Source organism: Stegostoma tigrinum, chromosome 2 (genome assembly GCF_030684315.1).
Source record: "Stegostoma tigrinum isolate sSteTig4 chromosome 2, sSteTig4.hap1, whole genome shotgun sequence".
In the NCBI taxonomy this organism is placed as follows: Eukaryota; Metazoa; Chordata; class Chondrichthyes; order Orectolobiformes; family Stegostomatidae; genus Stegostoma; species Stegostoma tigrinum.
The window spans coordinates 71,017,502-71,029,802 of NC_081355.1; the positions used below are offsets into that span (position 1 = coordinate 71,017,502).

Consider the following 12,301-nt stretch of genomic DNA (forward strand, 5'->3'; position numbering starts at 1 on the left):
AATTTTTGCAGGGGGTGGATGGGAGGAGGTGTATTCTAGGTAGCTGTGGGATTCGGTGGGCTTGAAGTGGACATCAGTTTCTAGCTGGTTGTCTGAGATGGAGACAGAGAGGTCCAGGAAGGTGAGGGATGTGCTGGAGATGGCCCAGGTGAAATTGAGGTTAGGGTGGAAGGTGTTGGTGAAGTGGATGAACTGTTCGAACTCCTCTTGGGAGCAAGAGGCGGCGCCGATAGAGTCATCAATGTAACGGAGGAAGAGGTGGGGTTCGGGGCCAGTGTAGGTGCGGAAGAGGGACTGTTCGACATAACCTACAAAGAGGCAGGCATATTTTGGGCCCATGCAGGTCCCCATGGCCACCCCACCACCCAAGACATTTTTCCATCCCCACCCTTGTCTGCCTTCCGGAGAGACGACTCTCTCCGTGACTCCCTTGTCCACTCCACACTCCCCTCCAACCTCACCACTCCTGGCATCTTCTCCTGCAACCGCAGGAAATGCTACACTTGCCCCCACACCTCCTCGCTCACCCCTATGCCAGGCCCCAAAATGACTTTCCATAATAAGCAGATGCTCACCTGCACATCTGCCCATGTGGTATACTGTATCCACTGTACCCAGTGTGGCTTCCTCTACATTGGGGAAACCAAGCGGAGGCTTGGGGACCGCTTTGCAGAACACCTCCGCTCGGCTTGCAATAAACAACTACTGCTCCTAGTCGCGAACCATTTCCACTCCCCCTCCCATTCCTCAGACATCATGTCCATCATGGGCCTCCTGCAGTGCCACAGTGCTGCCACCCGATGGTTGCAGGAACAGCAACTCATATTCCGCTTGGGAACCCTGCAGCCCAATGGTATCAATGTGGACTTCACCAGCTTCAAAATCTCCCCTTCCCCCACTGCATCACAAAACCAGCCCAGCTCGTCCCTGCCTCCCTAACCTGTTCTTCCTCTCACCCATCCCTTCCTCCCACCCCAAGCCGCACCTCCATTTCCTACCTACTAACCTCATCCTGCCTCCTTGACCTGTCCGTCATCCCGGGACTGACCTATCCCCTCCCTACCTCCCCACCTATACTCTCCTCTCCACCTATCTTCTTTTCTCTCCATCTTCGGCCCACCTCCCCCTCTCTCCCTATTTATTCAAGAACCCTCACCCCATCCCCCTCTCTGATGAAGGGTCTAGGCTCGAAACATAAGCGTTTGTGCTCCTGAGATGCTGCTTGGCCTGCTGTGTTCATCCAGCTTCACACTTGGTTTTCTCGTAAAGGTTGGTGACAGGTTTGTCAGGGACTGCATGAAAGGTGATAGCTGCACTGGTTCATGTTCTGGTAGTGATACCTTCATTACTGAAATCTCTAAGGAATGTTTCATGAAGAAGCTACTTAAAGGCAATGCCAGCTTCATCCCTCAATGCAGACTGCTCGGCCTGCTGTGTTCATCCAGCTCCACACTTTGTTATCTCGGATTCTCCAGCATCTGCAGTTCCCATTATCTCTGATCTGCTGAGCAGTAGAGCAATTTGTAGGGGGTAGGGCAACGGAGAATGCATGCAGTATGGTACTAAAGACTGAAAGATGGCTGTCAGGAAGGAATTGTGGTGTGCAAGTGTGGGAACATTAAAAGACAGGTAGATTTGTGTTTCAGTTCCGGCACAGTTTGCATCAGGAAGTTAATTTTGGAAGCTTGCAGAAAGGTGCAAATGTTTGATTTTCCAGTTAAGCATAATCTATCTGATCAATGAACCTGATTTACATTGTCACCATTCTGTTAACCAAAATGATTTCTGTGATTCATAATTGAAATCGCTGAGTATAAAATGAAGAAAACATTTCTTTCAGATTGTACTCATTGATACTCCTTTACTTTTGCAGTGAGCACTCTTAAAACCCCAGCAATGGTGATCCAGATAAGCCAGAATTTTTCAATTCCCTTGTTCCTGCTGAATCATTACTTTATCCTGCAAAGTAATGTTCTTTGTCAAAACTTTTCTTTGTATTGGCAGATGCTGTGGTTTTCCATTGAAAAACAAACAATGCTTTACCCCACTCTCTGGCTATTATGAGCATTATAAAATTTTAATCAGTCCTTACATTAGAATCGCAGAATCCCGATAGTGCAGAAAGAGGTCATTTGACCCATCGAGTTTGCACTGACCCTTTGAACAGCACCCTACCTAGTCCCAACCCCCCACCCTATACCGATAACCCTACGTGTTCTATGGAAAACCCACCTAGCCTATACATCCCTGGACACTACTGGGACACTTGAGCATAGCCACTCCACCTCACCCGCACATCTTTGGACTGTGGGAGGAAACCAGAGCGCGCGATAGAAACCTGTGCAGACACAGGGAGAATGTGCGAACTCCACACAGTCACCAATGACTGGAATCAAACCTGGGGCCATGGTGCTGTGAGGCAGCAGTGCTAACCGCTGAGCCAAGGTGCAGCCATGCTCATGATTATATGAAGATGTTAGATTGCTGATACCTAATGAATCTCAGATTTTGATCCTCCATTCATTCACTAAGAAATACCTTTTCTAGATTTTTGGCCTCATGGAGTTAAAGGACAATTTAGCAAATAGGAAATTAAGTCTCAAGGCTAGTTTTTCCCTCATTGTAGAGAGGGAGAGTGTGGACTAAAGATTGCACACCACAGGGACTCAGCGGTTAGTACTGCTGCCTTGCAGTGCCGGGGGCCTGGGTTTGATTCCCCCTTGGGCAACTGTCTGTGGAAATCTGCACATTTTCCCCGTGTCTGCTTGGGTTTCCTCTGGGTGGTCTGGTTTCCTCCCACAGTCCAAAGATATGCAGGATAGGTGAATTGGCCGCTAGATTGCCCATAGTGCTCAGGGATGTGGAGGTCATGTGGGTCTGGGTGAGATGCTGTGAGGGTTGGTGTGGACTTGTGGGCTGCTCCCACACTGTAGAGATTCTATTCTGTTCTAAACATGGTAATTTTCGTCGGTGGGAATTGAACCCATACTGTTGGTGTCATTCTGCATCACAAACCAAAAGTTCACCTAACTGAGCGAACTCATCTCAATTGCAAATAAGAAACTTTAACATAAACAAGAATGAACTCTCTGCCCTAATCCAGGCTCCTTGGCTTGTTGGTTGCATCTGGTCTACAGCCTGCAGTGCAATCACATCTGTTTGAAGCATTTAATTAAATTCTGGAATACCATACATTACTTTCAGTAACGTTACTTCCGTTATTTTTTCCCACATCGTGGATATGAAAATCAGCAAGAGTGCTAACAATTAGATAGATGCCTGGTTTTCATTTTCTTTTCCATTGACGTCAGGAGGCTTCCCAAAAGTCTGGATAAAGCATTGCTGGCTTAAAATATGCTGTGGATTGCGAATTTATTGTGAAAAGTAATTTGTAGCCTGCAATACAAATGGAATAAAAAGTCAGTTGTTTTTGTGTTTATAATCCTAGGCCATTTGTTAACCATGATGGGTATATCCAGTGTTCTTCAGATTAGGCACAGCTACAAACAGGCACATTAGACTATTTTACACAGAGAGAAATACATTGAAACTAACCTTTTACCTTTCCCTTCTGCCTGTAAGTTTGTAACATCTTCAGCCTCCGTAGGCATGGCAATAAGAGACAGGTATTCGGATAAAGGTTCCACATTCTGTCAAAAATTGGAAATCAATTATGATAACCTTATTGAAATTACAATTCGATTGGCTGAGGGTACTTGCACATAAGAAGGAGAGGTGATGGCTTAGAGGTATTATCGCTGGACTGTTAATCCAGAGATCTAGATAACGTTCTAGAAACCCAGGTTTAAATCCCGCCTTGGTAGATGATGGAATTTGAATTCAATAAAAATATTTGGAATTAAGAATCCAGTGATGACTATGAATCCAGCATTGATTGTCAGAAAAACCCATCTGGTTTAAGGAACCTGCCATCCTTACCTGGTCTGGCCTACATGTGACTGCAGACCCACAGCAATGTGGTTGACTCTTAACTACCCTCTAGTCAATTAGAGATGGGCAATAAATGCTACCTCGCCAGTGATGCCCTCATCCTGTTCATGATTTTTTTTAAAAAAGAGGCATATTTGGATATTGTGCACGGTTAACCTTCGGGTTCAATTTTTTAATAAATCGAATGTACCTAATTACAAACAATGACTATAATTGTTTATGTTGAAAGAATAAAGTAACTGTACCACACTCAAACTGCACAATATTCAAAACACATCTGTGCGTATCTGACAGTATTTGAGTTTTATGCCAATAAATATCATTCTCATTTTGCTTTTTCAGTTACTTTGAAGTCAAAGGGGAATGGCATCCATGGAAACTGTATACCATCAGACCATGGCGAATACCTTCAAGAGGGAGAACTTCTGTTGCAAGTAAGCTAAACCTTGATGAAAAATGAGGAGGAGGAAAATCATATTTGAAAAAGTTCTTGATGTATAAGAGCCATTGAAAAGTTAATACACAGAAAGAGGCCAATTAGACCTTGCTGTCTATGCCAGCTGAATAAACTAGCTGCCTATTTTAAACCCACTTAGCAATATCTGTTCAGTAGCTCTGCATGTTATAGAGCTTCAGGGAGTATTTCAAGTTCCTTTTAAAATGACTTGAGTGCTTTATCTCAACCGCCAAACTAGGCAGCAAGCTCCAGTCACCCACTGGGTAAAAACATTTTTTCTCAAGTCCCCTCTTATCCTTCTGCCAGCCACAGTAGTGGAAAACAAGTCTTCTCTGTCCACTGTATCCGAGCTGTTGTTATTTTGTACACTTCAATTAAGTCACTCCTTAGACTCCTCTGATCTAAGGAAAGCGACCCTAGCCTATCCGGTCTTTCCTCGTAGCTACTATTTTCAAGCTGTGGCAGCATCCTGCAAATCTTTTCTGTTCTGCCTAGAGCAATTGTGTCCTTCCCGTAATCTGTTTTCCAGAACTGTGCCCAAAATTCCATCTCTGGCCTGACCACCATTGTGGTTAGTTCCTGTATTACATCCCTGCTTTAGAGTTTAATACCTTGCTCAATGTAGGCAAGCATCCCATTTGAATTCTTTGCCACTTATCTACCTGTCCCACCACCTTCAGGGACCTGTGAAAATGCACTCTAAAGACTGCCACAACCTCTAACTCTCTCTATATACTCAAATTCATTATGTAATCTCTTGCTTTGCTTGTTCTCCGAGAAGGCATACCATCCTACTTCTCCAGATTAGTATAAATTGATATGGTTTTTTGTATTTTGCTTAATTACAATTTCATTTTAATCACTATTGTTTTGCTGTATTTATGCATTACCTTACAATTCACAGGAACTAAAAGTACAGTACAGTAATTAATTTTTTGATATCTAATTGGAGAAATTAACAGTACCGTTATGGCTATTTTTCATCTGTCTCTATGCCTATGAAGTAAGTTAAATAGCTGATGAGGAATAGCTTTTACTTTTCTGGATTGGTGGATCAATTAGAGCAAAACTCTCAATTGTTCATGTACATTTGGTAAATGTTGAAATAAAAATCACTTCTTTCCTGAAACAAGGACAGTGAGGTTGGTAAACGAATAAGTGATAATGGGAACTGCAGATGCTGGAGAATCCAAGATAATAAAATGTGAGGCTGGATGAACACAGCAGGCCAAGCAGCATCTCAGGAGCACAAACGCTGACGTTTCGGGCCTAGACCCTTCATCAGAGAGGTTCATCCAGCTTCACACTTTGTTACTTTGGTAAACAAATAAACCTTGCACAGACTATCAACCCAAGATTACCAAAAGGCATTTCCTTAACCACTTTACAACAGAATTTGATGACACACAATTCTGGTTATGCTGAAGCTGGTCAACGTTTGACTGAGGATAGGAAATCCCACAGCGCAGTGACCTTAGCTAACCAAAATTTCATGCCAGTTACTGTGGCTTAACTGAACAGTCATTATGTAGCCTTGTCTTCTATTGCAGGTAAAGCACTATTATCACTATGCTTCTGACACATCATTAAAGCAGTGTCTGAAAGTGATAGAATCGAATAGATTAGAAATTTATTGTCATGTGCACTTTTACATGAAAAAATACCATGAAAAGTTTTACAAGACGCGTCAACATGGTGCTTACATCAATGACAGAAATCATATGTAATAACAAAAAGTTAGGACAAAGTTCATTGCATTTCCAACCCTGGGCATGGGGAAAGCCAATTAAAGAACAATGGAATGTCTTAAAGATGTATTCAACATTCTGAGACAAGACCTAAATCTCCTTTGTTTGGAAAAATAAATACCTATTGTAATAATAATACATAATTGTGCATTAAACAGTCCATATTATTTTAACATTTGCACTTGCGACTTTTCTATGAGTAAATATGAACTCCTAGTAACTGAATTTCAGTGATCTGAAAGGAATCCAGACTTTGGGATTTATTGGGCTATGATTTCTTAATTAACATAGAACAATTTATGACTTTGTCAGAAGAAAGATCATGGATATGAAACGTTGACTGTTTCTTTCTCTGCAGATGCTATCTAATCTGCTAATTTCCAAGGTTTTCTGTTTTTGTGATAGCTGAAATGACTAATTTGTTTAATACCTCAAAATCAAAACTTTCATAGCTTTTAACCTTGGTTCACAAAGCAATAACTATTCGCATTCTAACCAATCTATCTGAATATGCATTATGGAAAAAAAATTGTTTTGCTCGGTGAAAAAAGTTTAAAACGGTACACACCAAGCGCTTGAAAGGAGCATTTTTTAAATGAGAAAAAAAATCTCTAATTAGTTACAAAACATTTTATTCTATTTGCCTTTAAAAATGGTACAGCAAATGGATATGGATTAGGCCACTTGCCAGGAACTGTAAAACCTCCTCACACTTAGTTTTGCAAGGTTTATATTTTAGATTACCCTGGCTACTCTCATTGGGCAAACAATATAAACTTCACTCCAGCCTCAAGAAGGCTGAGTGTAACCGGTGCTGGCCATTGATGATGGCAGGTCTTTGCTGTGAAAGATTTCTGACCTTCACTTCTGTGCTATTGAATCTTAGAATTCTTGTGTGGAAACACGCCCTTTGATCAACAAGTTCACACCTACCCTTGCAGCATCCCACCTCGAACCTTCCCCCCATAACCCACCTAAGCTACATACTTCTGAACGCTATGGGCAATTTAGCATGGTCAATCCCACAGTGGGAGGAAACTAGAGCACCCGGAGGAAACCCACTCAAACACGGGGAGAATGTGCAAACTCCACACAGTTCCCTGAGGCTGGAATCAAACTCGGGTTCCTGGCACTGTGAGGCAGCAGGGCTAACCACTGAGCCACTGTGTTGCCATCTTAGAGTACTGTTCATTTTTACCATTAACACTTGCAGTTTTTATAGAGATCAGCAGAATTGTTGTCAATATTTTCAAGAGCCTGTATATTTTGCATTATTTGTTTAAGTAGCAAACTCACATTGTTTAGTTCCCTGAAGCAAATGATAGGAATAAGCACAAATTAAAAAGGACTTCCATGTATAGCCATATGTCTATAAGCTATAAAGAGAAAATGTGATGGGCATGTGTTGAGTCTGGTCTCATCGACTATAGTGCAGAAATATACAATATGCAGCTTGTGGAACATAAAAATCCATTCAGAATCATAGTCGGCTGAGAATACTTTGTACATTTTCCTCTTTAAGAATTCCAATGTTAAAGATTTGCAAAAATGGTTTCTGATTCTTTTGTATGTTGATTAATTTTTTTGTTGCTTATTAATGTTGATTGTAGATAATTATAGCTTGTAGAAAGCTATTAAAAATGCTGTTTGGACATGAAATATCTGTGGCTTCAGATAATGAAATGTGGCATTCAGAATACTGTGCTGCAAAATACAACTTCTAAAAGTAAATAAAATGTGCATCTCAGTTTTTCAACCTATAAACCATTTAGAAGGTAAATGGGCATGCAGGCAACTTGCTCAATGAGTCATGGCTGAGATCATTTAAATTGGCAACTAAAAGCAACGCAAAGGGAGTCCAGGATGTGGTTCTTTAACTTTGGTCAACAACTCCCCACAATCATTTTGCTTAAATCTCAATTGTTTCATAAACAATAATAATGGGAACTGTAGATGCTGGAGAATCCGAGTTAACAAAGTTTGGAGCTGGATGAACACAACAGGTCAAGCAGCATCTTAGGAGCACAAAAGAAAGGTCAGCGTTTGTGCTCCTAAGATGCTGCTTGACCTGCTGTGTTCATCCAGCTCCACACTTTGTTACCTTGTTTCATGAACAATTATGGGTTTTAAACAAAAGCAAAAATTGCTGGAGAAACTCAGTAGGTCTGACAGCATCTGTGGAGAGTAAGCAGTGTCAACGTTTCACTTCCAGTAATCTTTCTTTGGAATAGATTAAACACTAGAGATAATCATGTCTTTGGCGTGGGCTTTGTAGCTCTCCACAGACTGGATCTATTTACATTGTAAACTATATTTCCACACTTATGTCTAAATAATACACACCCATACAAATTAGGAGCAGGACGAGATCATTCAGGCTTTAAAGTCTGCTCCACCATTTAAAATGACCTTGACCGATCTGTTTGTGTTTCATATTCCATATTCCTATATTTGCTAATCCTGATTCCTCTAAGAATCTATCCATCTCTGTCTTAAAGGTATTCAACAATAGGATTCCACCACTTCCTAAGTTCCAAAGCCACACAGACCTCTCACAGAGAAAAAAAATGCTCATATCTGTCCAGTCAGGATCACCCCTAATTTTTAAATAGCGCCCGAGTTCTGGATTGACCCACGAGAGAAGACACCCCTTCAAAACCATTCAGGATCTTCCACATTTCCAAACTCCTATGGGAATATAAGACATCTCAGTCATTCAAGGTAAAGATATAGTAAACTTCCCCTGATCTGCCATCATTCATCAAATAAAGAGACTAACACTGTGCAAAATACTTAACGCGGTCTCAGCATTGATGCAATGTTTTTATAACTGAAGGATAACCTTACTTTTATGTTCAATTTGCATCATTAAAAAAGGGTAATATCCCATTAACGTCTTGTTTATATGCTGTACGAGTATACTTTTTGTGACTCCTGCACAAGACCACCCAGATCCCTCTGCAGCTTAGAATTCTTCAGTTATTCTTTATTTAAATAAGAGTCTAGATTTTTTATTCTACCTACAAAAGTGAATGGCTTCACATTTTCCCCACGTTATACACAAGCTGCCAGATTTTTGCACAGTCTCTCAATCTGTATGTAGCTGTTTGCAACTTCCTAGGTTGTCTTCACACAATTCTTTGCTCCTTACCTCGTTGTTGTGAATGAATTTAGCTATTGTGCCTTTGCTTCCTTCATACCTGATATAAATTGTAAGAAGTTGAGGCCCCAGCACTGAGGCCCCAGCACACAACCCTTGTGGGACTCCACTTGTCACATCTTGTGACTCAGACAAAGATACATTCAAGCAAACACTGTTTTCTGCAAGCCAGCCACTCTCCACGCCTTCTAATATGTTACTGTCGACAGCATGACCTTTCATTTTGTGCACCGTTGGTGTAGCAACTTATCAAATGTCTTTTGGAAATCCAAGTATTGTACGTCTCGAAACCTGCCCTTAGTTTTACCAATTCAAAAAACATGTGACTCTTTCTTCACTCTCCTTTACTATTTGCATCAATAGTTAAATATCAATTATCCACAGTGAAAAAGATACGGATGTGTGGATGGTGCATTAAAACAGGATATCTGTAGTCTTTTGACATTTTCATTCAATAATGCCTGATTTTCCTGCATCCTATATCCACATTAATAGCATTTGCATTTTAAATTCACAATTTCAGAACTTTGCCTTCTAGAAGAATAATGTCATAGGAATGCATACAAACATTTAATCACTTCTTCAGAGCTAGTAAGAACTGCCGATGCTGGAGTCAGAGATAACACAGTGTGGAGCTGGAGGAGCACAGCAGGCCAGGCAGCATCAGTGGAGCAGGAAAGTTGCCATTTTAGGTCAGGAAAAAATTTTCTGAAGAAGGGTCCTGACCCAAAACATCAACTTTCCTGCTCCTGTGATGCTGCCTGGCCTGCTGTGTTCATCCAGTGCCACACTGTGTTATCTCATCACTTCATCACATATTTTTATATAGTGTATCTATGTGGTGCACAGAAATTATAGCTGAATAGAACATAGAACATTACAGCACAGGCCCTTCGGCCCTCGATGTTGTGCTGACCTGTCATACCGATCTCAAGCCCATCTAACCTACACTGTTGCATGAATGTCCATATGCTTATCCAATGACGACTTAAATGTACCTAAAGTTGGCGAATCTATTACCGTTGCAGGCGAAGTGTTCCATTCCCCTGCTACTCTCTGAGTAAAGAAACTACCTCTGATATCTGTCCTATATCTTTCACCCCTCAATTTAAAGCTATGCCCCCTCGTGCTCGCTATCACCATCCTAGGAAAAAGGCTCTCCCGATCCATCCTATCTAACCCTCTGATTATTTTATATGTTTAAATTAAGTCACGTCTCAACCTTCTTCTCTCTAATGAAAACAGCCTCAAGTCCCTCAGCCTTTCCTCGTTAGACCTTCCCTCCGTACCAGGCAACATCCTAGTAAATCTCCTCTGCACCCTTTCCAAAGCTTCCACAGCCTTCTTATAATGCGGTGACCAGAACTGTACACAATACTCCAAGTGCGGCCGCACCAGAGTTTTGTACAGCTTCACCATAACCTCTTGGTTCCGGAACTTGATCCTTCTATTAATAAAAGCTAAAACACTATGCCTTCTTAACAGCCCTGTCAACCTGGGTGGCATATTTTCCTCCTTATATTTAGAGGTTCCAAAGGGATGAAGACAGTGTGATATATCAACCTCAGCTGTTTTTGTGAACCACATGACTTTAGAAATGGATAACTACAGCTTAGAGAGACAAAATCCACTTCCTGAATGAGTTTTCACACTAAATTCAATATAAAGCTCAAAAATAGACAATATTGGTGCTCTGAGATGTTAAAATTTACTTGTGCATGAATTAAGATGAGTCTGATTATTTTTTATTTTCCCTATCTTGAATGCTCACATTTAACAACATTGACACCGGTAAGGCAATACTTTGCAGATTATTTTCCCCTAAACATGATCCATTTTAATGCTCTTAGATTGATGTCAAGAGAGCAGAGTGGAAACAGTGGGAGTTGGTGGTGAGGTTGGTGGTTGGGAGGGGGTTTGGGGAAGATGTATACTATCTGAAGCGTCTGTATTTTGCCCAAATTTGATCTCCTGCTCACTCCCAACTCAGTGGCCCTTTCCCATACAATAGAAATATGTTCACTGCACAATCCTTGAAGAAGCAAAATCTCATCTTTGCACTTAGGATGTGTTCTATCATGTTCTACACTGTCCCTGTGCTAAATGGGACAGATTTGGAATGGATTTGGCAACTCAAAATCGGGCCGCTATGAGGCACTGTGGACCATCAGCTCCTGATCTCATTACAGCTTTAGTCCAACTATGGTCAAAAGAGTTGAATTCAGTCAAGAGTTGAGAGTGACTGTCCTTGACAGCAAGACAGCATCCCGAGCAAAACTGCGATCAGCAGGAATGAGGAGCAAAGCTCTTTATTGGTTGGAGTCATACCTAGCACAAGCAAGATGCTTGTTGTTGTTGGTCATTCATCTAAGTCCCAGGACCAGCACCCCTCTAACTGGCTGCACAGGCCATCTGAGGTTCGAGACATCTCTGCAAGATCTCTTCAGGGTTGGGTCCTTGGCCCAATCGTCAGAACTGATTCAGTAATGGCCTTTTTCTTAGCATCCAGTCAGAGGTGATAAAGTTTTCTGATGGTTGTACATCATGCAGCACCACTTGCTTCGATATCTGAGAACTTGCAACTTTTGTTCATACACAGCAAGACCTTGACAACTTGAAGATTGGACTGACGAGTTGCAAGTGATATTTTTACCAAACAGGTGCTGGCAATGACTCTCACAAACAAGGGAGAATCTAATCATCACCCCTTGACATTCAATGATATTACCATAGCTGAATCTTCCCGATACCTGGGGTTTTTCATTAACTGGAAATTGAATTGGACCAGCCATATAACTGACCAATAATCTCGCCAAAGTGTGCCCCCCATCTACGAGGCACAAGTCAGAGGTGTGATGGGAGAAAGATCACTGGATCTGAAACATGAACTCTGATTTCTCTCCACAGATGCTGCCAGACCCATTGAGCTTTTCCAGCAATTTCTGCTTTTGTTTCTGATTTCCAGCAACCGTTGTTCTTTGCATT

General features: G+C 41.5%; 1 protein-coding gene across 2 annotated transcripts in view; it reads left to right on the forward strand.

Annotated features, from left to right (window-relative positions):
• LOC125464337 (aryl hydrocarbon receptor-like) overlaps positions 1-12,301 on the forward strand; it is a 175,771-nt gene that overhangs the window by 82,474 nt on the left and 80,996 nt on the right. For both annotated transcript variants that reach the window (XM_048556652.2, XM_048556661.2), the window contains exon 3: positions 4,294-4,385. In XM_048556652.2, coding sequence (XP_048412609.1) covers positions 4,294-4,385 — 92 coding nt within the window. The remainder of the gene's footprint in view (positions 1-4,293; positions 4,386-12,301) is intronic.